The 15,217-nt window shown below is 39.6% G+C and overlaps 1 protein-coding gene across 2 annotated transcripts in view; it reads right to left on the bottom strand.

The window, feature by feature from the left end:
• Dync2h1 (dynein cytoplasmic 2 heavy chain 1) overlaps window positions 1-15,217 on the bottom strand; it is a 224,895-nt gene that overhangs the window by 20,277 nt on the left and 189,401 nt on the right. For both annotated transcript variants that reach the window (XM_075966861.1, XM_075966862.1), the window contains 3 exons: window positions 9,276-9,485; window positions 3,805-3,894; window positions 736-845 (listed from right to left, as the gene is read on the bottom strand). In XM_075966861.1, the coding sequence (XP_075822976.1) occupies window positions 736-845; window positions 3,805-3,894; window positions 9,276-9,485 (410 nt within the window). The remainder of the gene's footprint in view (window positions 1-735; window positions 846-3,804; window positions 3,895-9,275; window positions 9,486-15,217) is intronic.

Below are 15,217 nucleotides of genomic sequence, written 5' to 3'. Positions count from 1 at the left end.
TTAAGTGCCAATATTCCTTTGAGATTATAAGTTTTTAGGTGGAGGACCTTTGACCTTTTTTTACATTATCCATTTTGATCATGGCCCTCAACTCTTAACACATAAAAGATATTAAGTTTTTATTGAGTGAACAAAATATCCTGACTAAAAATAAATACCAGTCCCCAGAACTAAACTTCTACATCTTCCTCAGAATATTCTAGCAATCTTCTTTCCTTACACTCTATCCTATTACTAACAAGGTCTAAATACACTGTGAGCTGACACTGGCACCAAGACAAACTTGACCTTAACCATCAGCTCTGTTCACCATGAAAGCTAGCCAGAGCAGCCTCCTGAGGGATCCTGCAAAATCATGTTTTCATGTAGTCAAAGGAGGTAACCACCAGCCACTTGTGGTTAGCGAACACTGTGCTAATATGTGCTAATATGCCCAAGAAAGTAAACCCCTTACTCAATAGTTTATGCTTAAATAGACCATTGGCTACTATTATGGACAGTGCAAGTCTGGATTAAAAAAATGACCAAAGTTAGGAATTTTAAAAATTTCCAATTCTAATAAAGCAATGATATTTAAATTAAAAGCTGACTGTTATTAAAGACAAGCTATGAGGAGAAGTAATAAAAACTTACATAGGTTTCGAGAATAAATTTATTCTTGACAATCAGGACACTAGAGGTGAATAGGTAAAACATAGCTATCCCCAGGGAAAATAAGGTATTCATTCTGACTACCTCGCGGTTTCCTGGCGAAGTGCGTTAAGGAATGTGTCTGGATGGAAAAGTTCAGACAGGTCAAGGGTATCAGAGAGAAGAACTTGCTTTTCAGCTTTATCAACCCAATTCTAGAGGAAGAAAGGGAAACAAATACATAAACATATAGTTAAACATATGTCATTTTCAACGAGAATGTTACATAGTCATTTTCCAATTGCTCTGAAATAGTGTCTAGAAAAAATTTGAGACTCTCATGCTGCTTTGCAAAAGCCTGATGGAGTAACTGCTGTCTCTATTCATCATAAGTAAGCCTCCAGGTGCAAGCTCTTTATTGTAAACACCTGTTCACAATGAAACTGAAAATGGGATATTTCCGGTTATGTACAGCAGGTGGGGCTGGGCCCTCACCAGCAAGCAGTGAAGCATGCTCAGTGTACACGGTTGCAAACCGTGTTGCAAACCCTGAGTCCTGAGCACCCTCCCTTCTCAGCAACACACAGGCCAATGGCTGAGAAGAAATGAGTCTGTCAACAAGTTGTAATGGAGTCTCGTCATACCTGCTACCTCAGGTCGGTTCCATCTGGAGTCACACGTGTCAACATAGTACTGGATAAGAATTTAAAAGCTGCCACTTAGAACAAATACAACAGCAGTTCTGAGCAACAGCTAGTGCAGGCTAACATTAACCAACTGTGCATACCATCATGCTGCAAGGTAGAACCTTGCTTTAAGGTACAATAAGGTCAAAGGTTACACAGCAGCTGTTAAAACCAAGACATAACCAGGCATCTAGGTAACTGATTTCTGCTAAGATTTCCAACAGGTCCTGATGCCAACAAGTGGCTTCCTGTCGCTCTCTGAAGCAGTCTACCACTTCAGCTGGTGCACAGAGGTGGGACATAGGAATGTCAGCCATTAACCCGTCAAAGATGGCCACTTACTCGGTAACTTGTTTTACATGATTTATAAATAGACAAAGAAGACCATTAGTGCTACATTAGCAGAAAGCAATGAGCTCCGTGTTCTAGAACAGTCCACTTCATGCCTTCCTAGCTCAGCCAGGATCAGATAACGATGATGTGACCAGTATTAAGTCCTGTGACAAAGATACCTCTATATCCTTGTATTGGACATGTGTTGATTTTTTTAACAAAAGATTTAAAGAGATTCTTAAAAACAATTGCAAATCTCCCTCTAGATATTATGCTTTATAATAATGCTGTATTTAATTTATCTAATTTGTCTTTTATTATTAGCTAAATACCCAAAAAGTTACTCTTTTAAATGAATCATTTAATATAAATTTACAATTATACTATTAATTCTTTAAAATCAATTTTGAATCCTAACACCCTAAAGGGTTGTTGCCAGAAGTGAATTTATATATGCTCAAACTAATTAAGAATTAGAGAACAGCTGATAATCAGATTTTTACTTCATTAAAGTTTAGATGAAGATAATTAGTCAAGGAAGGAAAGTTTCTTTGGTAAAAATGTTATTAGTCCATGGTAAAAAAATAAAAATGTGTTAGTTAAAGCTAGATTAATTAAGATGCTGTTTGAAAGCTAGGACATCTAATAAGGCCTCTTTTAATTGTGATAACTGGTTAGAGAACCTCACAGGAACAAAAGAATTGTTTTCTCTTGACATCTAAACTATACTCATACTGATTTATGAGCATGCAGCTAAAGAATTAGGCACCAGTGCTTTTAATAAGAAATGTATACAGACAAACTGGGGTCAAAATAAAATTGCAGTGACCAGAATCACATGGAACAACTTCTTGGTCAATGACTTCACTCATGTCATGGTGACAGCTACTGACGGGTGAGTTTCAGATAAGACCCGGAACCTCTAGTTTCATCTAAAATTATTAACCTTCATGTCTGTAATTCCTTAAATGATATGCAACAAATATAGTTACAGAGATAGGTGAAGTGAGCAGCCAACAGGATAGCCTGACAAATGGGCCAGGCAATTTCTTAAACATCACACAAGCACCTAACCTCAGAATAGTAGGCAGGGCAACTCCTGGCTTAGGCCACAATGAATCCTGGAGACAGGCAAGCAAAGTTTTTTACTACACCATAAAAGAAATGGCTTTCCCAGTGAGAATGGGAAATTTTTAAATACTGCAGTGTCAGAACATGGTCCAAGATTGGAGTCCTGTGAAGAGAATTCTGAGTGCCTGTGAGAAAACTCCAAGAAGACAAGAGTCTAGTGACATTTATTTAGTCAAAAACACACTTGTTCTTGGGATGTGCTGCCCTGCCGCTTCCAGGTGGAGCAGGCAGGAGTGACTTCACTTCAGATTGTTTATTACAACTGCTATTATTTGTTTTTAATTCCTCTATGAAAAAGGTTTTTGTTTGTTTTTGCGATATGTGGCTTGCCCTGGTGATTGTACACTTTACTCATGTGACTCCTCTTAACCCTCGAATAAAGTTGGTGATTGCAGGAGACTTTAGTCTGTCACATTTTTAGGCTCCACTCCCAGATCCAACCGTCAACTGCACTGCAATACTGAGCGCTGGTCATAAGATAGTTTAGAAGCATTTACTCTACGACAAAAGCTCACAAGATAGGAGATGAGATGCCACAAACAACGGACAAAAGGTAGAAAGGAGAAAATGGCATTAAAACGTAGTATTTTATCAAAGTTCTGCTTCTTTATGAATTCTATATATAGAACTGAATAATAAAGTTGTTTCCTCATTAACATTAGTTAGGTCAGCTATAACACAACCAAGTATCATTTTTATACAGGCTGGACATACTATATCTGTGTAATTTTGTCAAATTCTGTAGATATTGTCTGCAACTCTTTAAAACTCATTAAAATGAGACTGTAGGCTGTTGTAGGAGACCGCTTGTTCGTTTCCCAGTCACCCAGACTACTGAAATAACCACACAGAAAGTGTATTAATTAAATCACTGCTTTAAAATTTAAAAATTTAAAACTGACATAAAAATGAGTGGATGTTTTATATAAAATCCTGTCTCTGTCACTACTAAGGTTATTTCATAGGCAAGTGTACACATGGTAGTCGGAGCCACACGTTCAGCTACTCGAGAATCCATTCTCACCTGAATTGCAAGGGCACGGGCCACAAGACCTCGCAGGTACTGGAGGGGATCCTCGGGGCCTTCCCACTTGCTCTGCCATGTGAGAGGACACTGCAGCGTAAAAGAGGGAAAATCAGCTTACAGGGACGACAATGTGTATAGACTTTCACGACAGTTAGGAATGTCTGAAGCTAAGATGGGATTCATTAGATGTAGAACCTCTAAAGGAATGCTCACATCCACTACTCATTGGGAAACTAATCAACAGCATTTTCTTGGTGTGATATTTGGTACAGTACAAAATCAAAGTAAAAATTTTAAATTGCTAAAGACAAAAGGGGTCTTGGTCTACCCACAGAGGTGCTGGGTAGACAACAAGGAGACGCTAACTCAAGTGTGCACCCAGATTAAAACCAACAACAAGAATAACAGAGCAGCTCTTTTTAAAAACTGCCTTTCTAATAGCTGACCACGTCAGTCTTCACTAATACACACTCTGTACTTGAGAAAGTACTCGGTAAGGACATATGTACTATAACACACTCTGTACATACATGAGAAGTACTCGGTAAGGACATATGTACTATAACACACTCTGTACATACATGAGAAGTATTCGGTAAGGACATATGTACTATAACACACTCTGTACATACATGAGAAGTATTCGGTAAGGACATATGTACTATAACACACTCTGTACATACATGAGAAGTACTCGGTAAGGACATATGTACTGTAACACACTCTGTACATACATGAGAAGTATTCGGTAAGGACATATGTACTGTAACACACTCTGTACATACATGAGAAGTATTCGGTAAGGACATATGTACTGTAACACACTCTGTACATACATGAGAAGTAGTCGGTAAGGACATATGTACTATAACACACTCTGTACATACATGAGAAGTATTCGGTAAGGACATATGTACTGAAACACACTCTGTACATACATGAGAAGTATTCGGTAAGGACATATGTACTATAACACACTTCTGTGCTAAATTTCTGGAGTTTCAATATATTTAAAAAATACCAACAAATATTATATTATTTTAAGTATAGTAGCAGCACAATAATTTTATGCCCATTCACCCTCTGACTATGTAAGTGAGAAAACACTACAGTCTAGCCTGCATCAATCATCAATAATGTAGAGAAAACTAGAAACATGTAATAGCAAACCTAAGAGTAGAAAGGGTACTTAGAAGACGACACATACTTTAGAGGGCATCTAACCATTCTTAGAGATAAGTGCCAGACTCAGGACTGAAACTGATGTGGGTTCAAAACATGTTTAAATAAACAACCTGGAGATGTAACTCAAGGAATGATAAGATAAACCAAGTCCAAAATGAGGAAAAGTTAAATAACAACTACCACAGTAGAAATTAGTAAAACAGAAAATAAAATATTAATGATCAACAAACAGCCAATATTTTGAAAAGCAAACTAATAAATGTCTTATTAGTTTAAGCAACAAAAGACACAAAGTCAAAAGTGACAGATAAAGGAGTCTACTGATATCACAAAAAATCGAAAATCATTCAGGACTGTTAATGTGCACAAGTATGTGACAACAAACAAAAAAAAATCCTAAAAAAAAAATGGCTCCATTCTTGGGCCTCTAAACCTGGGACTAGTGAGATGTTTCTGTGGGTGAAACTTGCTAAAAGCCCAAGGACCTGAGTCCCGCATACTGGAAGCAAAGAATCTACTTCTGCAGGTGACCTCTGACCTCCATAAAGACATGCGATCACACACACACAAGTTAATGTGATAAAACCTCGCAAAGTTAAATGATGAGAGAAAACATTAACAAACCAGAAACGAGGATGAATTGGTAGCAATAGTAGTAGTAGTAATAATAATAATACACCTCTCAGTAAAGGAAAGGCCAGCTGCACTGCTGAGCTATGCAGAACTTCCAAGGAGGACTACCACTGTGGGGGACACAGCCCCAGTAGGACAGACAGTGTTTGCTAGCATGGAGAAGGCTTTGTGTTCAATCCCAAGCCCTAAAAATAGAAAAGAAAAAAAAAGAAAGAACCCACAAAAGTCTGCTGAGCTTCATACTATGCACATATAATCCCAGTACTTGAGAGTCAAAACTGGAGGACAAAGCCAGCTACTCAGTATGCTGGAGGCCAGCCTGAGCTACCTGAGCTATTAAACATAAACAAGCCACACATATAACAACTTCCTTTAAACTACAGAAAATTTTTCAAAGGAACGGGAGCCATCAAACTCATTCCACAAGGCCAGTGCTATGGTTCAAAGCCAAACAAGGACACAAATAAAATAGAGCATGCTATCTCTGATAAACCAAAGCCCTTTGAGTCCTATATCACATTATTAGAATATCAGATCATGCTCCTTGGATATAATTCCTGCGCAGTCCTGGAGTTATAGATGTGTGCGCTGCTTCTGCCTTTTCCATAGGGGAAACTTGAGTTTTCATGCTTCTATGTGAACCACTTTATCAAAAGACCTTTCAAAGTCTAATACAGAATACTCAACATTATATATGACACCTTTGTCCCAGTTAGGAATTTAGCCATCTGGTATTCATTTGCTGTGATTGTTGCAATGCCCATGAAGAAGCACTCAGCAGACATTAAGAGCTGAGGGAAAATGAAATATTATAAAAATTAAACATCTAAGTCCCATTTATAAAATAGTAATTAAGGGAAGGATTTCATATAATTAAGTCTTTAGCAGCCTTTGGTCCTTTATCTTCAAAGTTATCCAAAAGAAGAGTAAGAGATTTCCATCGCAGAAAATGATTTAGTTACTGATTTTATTTCAGTTGATTATGTCATATGTCTCCAAAATGACTAATAGAAGCAAAAGCAGTCAAGTTGTGCACATGTGAATGTGGTGCATGTCTGGATGTGCATGTGCAGGTTACCAGCATCCAGAACTCTCGTGCATCTCCAGGAATCTGAAAGCAGATATCAGAAGTGTGGCTACAGGGAGAGGTGACATACCAAGATCCTGTAGTGGAAAAGCAGAGAATACACAGATCCTGTGAAATCTAGGTAGTGAAAGACAGTGCAGTCTAACATGGAGAGGTTCCTCAAAAGACTTAGAATGAAAGAGAAGTGACAGTGCCAGCAACCTGCACAGGCACAACATCTGCCTCACTTCAACAGTAGTTTCAGAAGAAATTCCGGAAGCTGTATAGCATGTCCTAGGCAGAGCATGAAGAGAACCACATTTATAGTCAGATCATTTAGCTGGGCAGAAGAGAAAGAATTGTTTCTTCTCAATGTCCCAAAGGCCCCTGTGACTACTCCGAGAATCAGTGTAGGCTCGGGAAATTGGTGGGACTTAGATTTGTGGATATAAGTCTACTTGGTAGAAAGAGAAGAAAAGGGAAGCAAAGGGCATTTCCAGATGAGAACGGCAGCCCCACCTCTGAGAAGGGGTGAGCTGGCCAGAGTCCAACCTGACCAGGGCATGCAGGACTCCTCGAGGTTTTGGGCTTTCTACGCTCAGAGAGCCAGAGGGACTTGTGAGAAATCCTCTTTCCGAGGCCCTGAGCACTGCCAGAATAGTCTCCAGACAAGCAGCAGCCTCAGGTGGAACATTTCCAGGGAGGCCCTTTCCTTACTACCAACCCTGGTTCAAGAAGACACGCAGAGATCAGCCCCGCAGCACACAGCATGCATTCTAGTAGGGAAAGCAAGCCAGGGATGAGCCTGCAAGCATCTCTTCCTGCTCTATCGGGATGGGGTTCAGAGAGAAAATGAAGGAAACCCTCCTTCCTCACCCCAAAGCAGGACAGATCAGTGAAGCGTTTCTACCCCTTTCCTCCGTGGTGTGCACTCTTCTGCCCTTTGCTTTTCCTGACTGTACTTCCTCCATCTCTGTTTATTTTACTGGATTATCTTTCTCTACTAACTCTTAAGACTTGTATTCCCATGCTTGTTTTCTTCCTCTGTCCACCACTTTCTCTGTAACGCCTACTCTTCCTCATCCTCTAAGCATCCTGCTCTCCTCTACCCTCACCAAGGTTAGAGTTGATAGTGGCTTTCCTCTGTGTGCTTAAATATATGATCTGTTTTTGAATTCTTACTGTTTCTGCAGTGTGTTTTCTCTCTTCCAAGTGCCAGAGAAGGCTGCCTACTGATAAGATCCTCACATAAGACAGAAAAACAAACCAAACACAACAGAGAGGCAAACTGCAACACAGAAACAATGTCCATATACATACACACGTGTAAGCCAAGATGGAGCCTCCCAAGCCTCACACAGCTCCTCGATACCTGGATCCAAAGAAAGTGAAAGGATTCAAATGGCACCAGAATGGGAATGTAAAGGCTCAATTTTAAAAAATATGTGGTGACCTCAAAGAGGGTTCACAGAGAGAAAGAGGGAAGGAAGTCCATTTGAGATTTGGTCTAGAAAGCTAGGAACTTAAATGAGATATTTAGAAAAAAAGATTGAGATTTTGAAGGAAAATAAAAAGAATAGCAATCTTGGAAGTGAAAATCTCAATAAATTTTCTGTGGAAAGAATTACTGAGACAAGATCTAGACAGCTTCCCTGGAAGAACGTCAGGAACAGAAGATAAGGTTGAGACACTATTACATTAGACAGAAATAAAGATCAATTATTTCAACAATTCTTGGGAACTCTAAGAGTATAAGAGATAAAAACCAAATGAACAGAAAAACCTATCTAAAGATATTATAGCAGGATATGTCTTTCCCAAGTCTAGGGAAAGACATGGACATCCATATATGAGAAGCACTTCAGACCCTCCATAGACATGGCAGCCCACTGAAGACACCTCTCCCTCCTCTCTGTATATCCTGTATAAAGTATATATATAGTTTCTGTAAAACTTATGCCAACTACCTGGATTTTATTATTTTCTAAAATGCTCCAGTTATTTAGGAAGAGGAGCAGCGATTTCTCTTCTTCTGGTGAACATATCCTGATGTTCACTAGAGTCATCCTTCATCTGACATTATCACTTGTTCATCTTCCAGCTCCTCCACAGGCATTTGGCTGAAGTTTTAGTCTCTGTGAGAAGCACTATCTGCCTGCAAAGAACTTGGACACAGGCACGCTCACAACCCAACTGATTTGGAACAAAGCAGATCCTAGGATTTTGCTTAAGTTGCTAGGAAACAGTTTAGAACTTACAAGGTTTAAGATTTGGTGTGGTAGGTTACCAATATATATAGACTTGTCCCAAAGTGAAATAGAAATGGATTCCATTACATATACAATGAAAAGATGGTCGCAGAAGGGATCATAGGCTGATGTACACTTGTATCAAGCATATTTAATGTTTCCACTAGCCTCACTGCTAGTTTTCCAACCCAGTGCATTCTATCTACATAGCTTCTTCCATGTCAACTTTCAGTTTTCTGCTACTATTAACTATAGGATTCCTGGTAGATATATTTCATGAAAGGAAAGTCACACAGGTAACAGAATAACAATTGAGAGACTTTTGATTGTCTTACCTTTTGGTTTAATAAGGCACTTGCCAGTTTTTGTACTTCTAAACTCAGTAAAGTAGTTCCTCTGATGACTTTGCTGAGGGCAGCAAGAGACTGATGGACACTCTGTACTAAGCGGATGGCATTGAACTGCTCAAGAATGATGAACGATAATATTGGAGATCCTTGTCGGTCATTGGGAAGTGATACTTTCTGGTGGATTAGGTTTGAATTCTAGAAGAACAAGGTCATGTCACAATTAGAGTAACGTCAATGACACACTAAAGTATATACAAGGTCAAAAACTGCTCGTGAGTTCCTACTTCTGAACAGTTCATTTTACGGATGAGCGAAATGCGTCTGCAAATAGGGATTTCTGGACTGTTGCTGATGTTTAGGGGTACGTGGGGTGGAAACACCAGCAAAACAACAGTCACTGAAGAACAAGGTCAGTGCATGAGGAAGGCACAAAAGAAGGGGATCCTCTAACTCAAGGTACCGCCTCACAGGGTGATTGGCTGCCTGCTGTCCCATTCCACTGTGTCCAGAATTTGGGGACAAACACACTTGCAAAGCTAGCCCTTTACACCTGCAGCAACTATTCCTTTCACGCCAGTGTACTGGCTTTTACCAAATTACTGAAGACATAATTATTCAAAACCAAAAGCATTTCATGTTCGCTCCCTCTAATTTAGTTGAAAATCAAGCTATATTATTTAAGTAAGGAGTACTTGGACTACATAAGTATGTGGTAATTAATAATTTAAGTTGCAACTGCTGAAGAATGCAAACAGAAGGCAAACGTGTGGACCAGAGGTGGGGCTTTCCTGAGAGCCCAGCAGCTGAGCTGGCAATTGATACACATCATGTTTGTTAGAAGATTCCCCTCTTTCACATTTTTAAATGTATAAGGTATGCACAAATAACGCATAAAAGAGTCTCCCTTATACTGACATCACACAGCATGGTATTTCTCACCAAGGAAATCTATTCTTCTGAGTGTTTGCTGGCTCCTAGCATCTGCCCTACACAGATGTACAGCATCAGGATCCAGTCAGAGCTTACCTGGGACCTTGAGCATCTGCTAAGACAACCATCACCTTAGACTACAGCCTCTCCTGAGGGGGCAGGGTCTGACCAACTCTATAGTTTTCCTCCAAGTCTATGTCCCAATTCCCCCAGACGCTCCCTCTTTCACTAGCTCAGGTAGGGGGTGGAGTGGGGGTGGTATTTTCTGCAGTGTTTGAACGCCTACTGTTACTTTTTTGGCTGTTTCAGCTCTCCACCACTCACATGACAAATTGCTTATATTCAATGTCTTAGTTATGTTTCTATTGCTGTGATAAGAGATACCAGTACCTAGGCAACTTAAGAGAAGAAAGATGTTATTTGGGGATTACAGTTTCAGAGGTTCAGAGTCTATGACCATCATGGTGAGGAACAAGGCAGCAGGCAGGCAAGCATGGTGCTGGGGCAGTATCTGAGAGCTTGTATCCTGAGACACAATGAGAGAGAGGAGAGGGAGAGAGAGAGAGAGAGAGAGAGAGAGAGAGAGAGAGAGAGAGAGAGAGAGAGAGAGAGAGAGAATGGCCCAAGTCTTTTTGAAACCTCAAATCTATGGAAGTTGTTTTCTTTCAAACCAACACATTTAACCATGTGGTTAAAATGCCTGCTCTATTTTCTGCTTTGCTGAATAGAACCCTACAAATGAAAAGCAAGTCACTGGAATCATTTAGTTCCCTGAGGTAGGGAGTGGATAGAGCCCCACTGAGATCTACTCCTGAAGGACTTGCTGGAACCACAGCAATGCTGGCTGAGCTCGAGAAGCGGTGCCAAGCACACTGGACAGTACTAGGACAATGGCGGAGGCTTCTGTCCCGCCAAGGGCAGACCCTAGTAGTTCTCAGTCAGCATAGTCTATGGTTTACTATAATCTAAAAGAAACTAGACAAATCTCAGAAATAAAGAAACGATTAATTTAAAGTCCAAGAATTTAAGAAAGCACCATTTCTTTTAATTATTTTAGCACTGTTATTTTAATTATTTTAGATTGTTAGTCTATTTAACACAATTCATTCTTCTGAAATTAAGCTACTGAGTCAAAATTTTAATTGGAGACACAAATCCATTTGTCAGAATAGACAAAATATCATTTCTGGATTAACTCATGTTCAGAAAAAAAAGCTCATCATGTGTTTTTCTTACAATAGACTCTAAGAGTCAACAGAAGATGTTTCATGTGTACCTTGTGTCGCTTAAGTAATTTAAATGAGAATTAATGAAAGCTCTGGAACTATAGAAATAGATGTAAACTGGCCAGGAAGTCAGTAAGTCTCAATAATTGTTGCCAAGTACTAAATTGCCAGCCAGGTACTAAAGTTACTAGGGCAAAGCTCTCTATAATAAACATTGAAAACAACATCCGACCTTCTGATGCACACACATGGAGTGCCAGATGAGAACACAGTCTCCTGTGCTGTGCTTGTCAGCATTTTTTTTAAAAAAATCACTGTTTTACAAGTTTACTATTAGCAATTTTCTTTATGGAAATATTAGAGAAGGTTTTAAAAGTAAGATAAGCTGTGCATCTGATAATGCAAAAGCTGGCAGAATAATATATAAGTAACAGTTAATAAAATGTAGTGTTAAAATATATAAATATGATGTAGGAAGGTCATCTGTCTATGTGTTAATTTCATTGCTTAATAAAGAAACTGCCTTGGTCTTTTGATAGGCCAGCCCTTAGGTGGGTGGAGTAGACAGAACAGAATTCTGGGAGGAAGAAGGCAGTGAGGCAGACACGATGATTCTTCAATCCAAGACGGATGTAGTCTAGAATCTTTCCTGGTAAGCCACCACCTCGTGGTGCTATACACATTAATAGAAATGGGTTAATTAAGATGTGAGAATTAGCCAGTAAGAGGCTAGAGGTAATGGGCCAGGCAGTGTTTAAATGAATACAGTTTGTGTGTTGTCATTTCGGGTGTAAAGCTAACCATGCGGGAGCCAGGTGGGATGAAAAGCAGGTCTGCCCACTGTTCCTTCTACATAACTATATATTTGTATATTATATATTTTCCTTTTAAAAAGCTATAGTCACAAACAGGCATGCATGCCAACCTAAAGTTTCACAAAGTTGTAAAGATAAATAATGTTCAAAATAAGTTTGAGCTTACAATCCAATCTTTATTAGATGCCAGTAGCCTGTGAAGAAAGTTCTACTGAGTATCTATGGTATGAGCTTGACACCTGCACAGCCAAGCACTGACAAAGGCCCAGTGTTTGTTCCCACAGCATAACTTAATTCACTTCCATGCCCTGACTAAGCTTCTTAATTGAATCTATTCTTTACAATGTATCGATTTTGCCTCTATAAAACATAAACCACTTTCTATCATCTCCTTAATTTGATGAATTCCTCTTGTACAAGAATAACATGGAGCCACTGCAGTATATTAGACCCCTTTAAGGCTGGCCTTAGCAACAAAGATGGCAGACTGGCGCTTCTCCCTCAGATGCCATCTGCTGACACTGTCACACAGCAACACAGAGCCTCCAGAGAGCACCTTACCTTGGCTTTCCTCTGGACAGTCACTTAGTCACTTAACTGTGAATAAAGAGCATGAAAGGGACTGTGTGTCCAAGCTGATTGTCTTCTCTGTCATAGTCACTAGCCCTCAATACCACTTCTACCATGCAACAGACCTCAATCCATTCTGATGAGTTCCTCGGTCATGAAGGAAAATATCACTAAAGCATTCTGAAGTGAATAATAAGGCACAATGAAAACTGGGGTAGCTCCTACTACACAAAAGATTCTCACTGTTTAACAAGTGAATTCCTGTGGATTCAAGAGGCATAGTTAACCTGTCTAGTTTAAAACATGGTTTCATATTTTGCAGAAAGGACACCATTGTAAATCAAAGGGTTTATGGCTGGGTGAGTGTATACATTTCTCCTTTGGGAGCATACAGAATTTCTTCCAGTACCAAAGATGCTGGAACATAAGGGTTTAGACTCTATGTAGGCAACAGTCTGAATTCTTCATGTTCAATAAATTATATAGGTGCTGTCTTAAACAATGGGATCTTGCCATAAGTTTTTGGGGAGTAACTCAATCCTATAGTCTTGGCAATAGCCTGAGTTGCTTGGGGGTTCTCCTGGGACTTAAGATATATGTAACCCAATATAGGTACTGGATGTTCATGTGGTGACAAGAAACATCCCTCATTATTTGGCGATTTCATTTTAATCACCTACCTTCATATATGTATATATTTAGGAAGCTTCTACTGTATTAGGTTTCCACACCACCCTTCAAATGGTTCCTTAGTTTTAGCTGTCTCTCCCCATATTCTCTGCCTTGTCCCCCATTCCATCCATAACTATCTACTCTATTTACCTTTCCTAGGGAGATATATCTATCTCTCTATTCCCTTACTTTAAACCTAAAATCTGTGGTTCTACAAATCTTAGCTTGGTTATCATTCAAAGTTTGTGGGAATAACTTGATTTAACTTGGATAATCAAGACCCTGACTAGATAGCCAGGGTACCTAGGGTAAAACCAAATGTTTTTTAAAAAAAAAAACTCCTGGACCTAAAGTTAAGAACAGTTACCTCTAAGCTACCATGTCAGTGTTGAGAACCAAGTCCAAGTTCTCTGTACGAGCAGCCAGCGCTTTAACAGTTGAGCCATCTCTCCAGGGCTCAGGAGGAAGTTTTAGCACTACAACTTTATTTTTATAAGACTTTAAATGGATTGTGGGGCTTTAAAAAAGCAGTAATTAAGCAGCTAGTTATCAGGATGCATGGTGTCTCACAGTGTTCAGTTAATTGGATGTGAGATCAGGTGTACATGGAAACATAGCTTTTGAGTATTAGATAGATTAAAATAAAATAAAAAATAAATCGCAATACACATGCCAGTGGAGATTAGGAGCAGAGGTAGAGCATACAAGAGGAAAAAGTCCAATCCCCCACAAACGGTTGACAATCTGACTATCAAGCTCCAATACAAAAGAATGATAACAATGCTACAAATGGTGATGCAGCTAGACCTTTTGTCATTTGTCGTATGGGATGAGGAAATGAAGATCTTCTTGGAAGCAAAGATCTATGGGAAGTGCTTTAACATGAGAGGTTGCTCCCTCTCAGCCAAAGGCCACCACATCCATTCTTTTCATTTTGATGCTGAAGCTTTCAAAAGGTGGTGAAAACAGTAAGAGACCCACATGGTTCATTTTTGCATTACAGCAGTGCCTGGAATGTATTTATTTGGCTTTTATTCCTCTGTTTAAAACCGCCACACAAGAACTCACAGCAGTTGGGAAAATAGGCACAAGACCTGCACAAGCTCAAGTCAGACAGCACTGAGGTACAAGGGAAGCAGGGCAGGGGGCATGGACAAGAAGTCCCGCCCGAGCTCGGGAAAAGACATCCCAGCATGACCTGAGGGGGCACAGACAGGAAGCTCTGCCCTAGCTCAGTACTACTGTTAAGCCACCCAGCATGGAGGGCAGGGGACATGGACACAAAGTCCCTGTCTAAGCTCAGGAGCTACTGTTAGCTAATGGACCCTGAAGGCAGACCATTCTCTAGTGACGGCCACACACCACAGCATATATGTGCATATATATGCAAAAAAACCAGACTATAGGGTTTTAAAAAATGACACAAAGCTGGGTGGGTATGGAAGAGGGGTTACATCTGGGAGGAACTGTGAGGTGGTCAATATGCTCAAAATTCAGTGTATAAAGTTCTTAAAAAATTAATAAAAATCTTTTAAAGAGTTCAGCCTGAGGTAGTTAAGAGTCCTAGCCATACAATGGCCTAAGTACTACTATTGACTCTGCTGAACTCATTTCTTGACGGTAGTCAAACCTCACTATTAGCTATTCATTGAAAAGTAGCGGTCATCATTACTCCCAGAAGAAGCTCTCCTAAAATAATTTTATTCATATGGAC

Source organism: Microtus pennsylvanicus, chromosome 3 (genome assembly GCF_037038515.1).
Source record: "Microtus pennsylvanicus isolate mMicPen1 chromosome 3, mMicPen1.hap1, whole genome shotgun sequence".
Classification (NCBI taxonomy): domain Eukaryota; kingdom Metazoa; phylum Chordata; class Mammalia; order Rodentia; family Cricetidae; genus Microtus; species Microtus pennsylvanicus.
The sequence above is the reverse complement of the archived record's forward strand: the minus strand, read 5'-3'. Positions and strand labels throughout refer to the sequence as shown.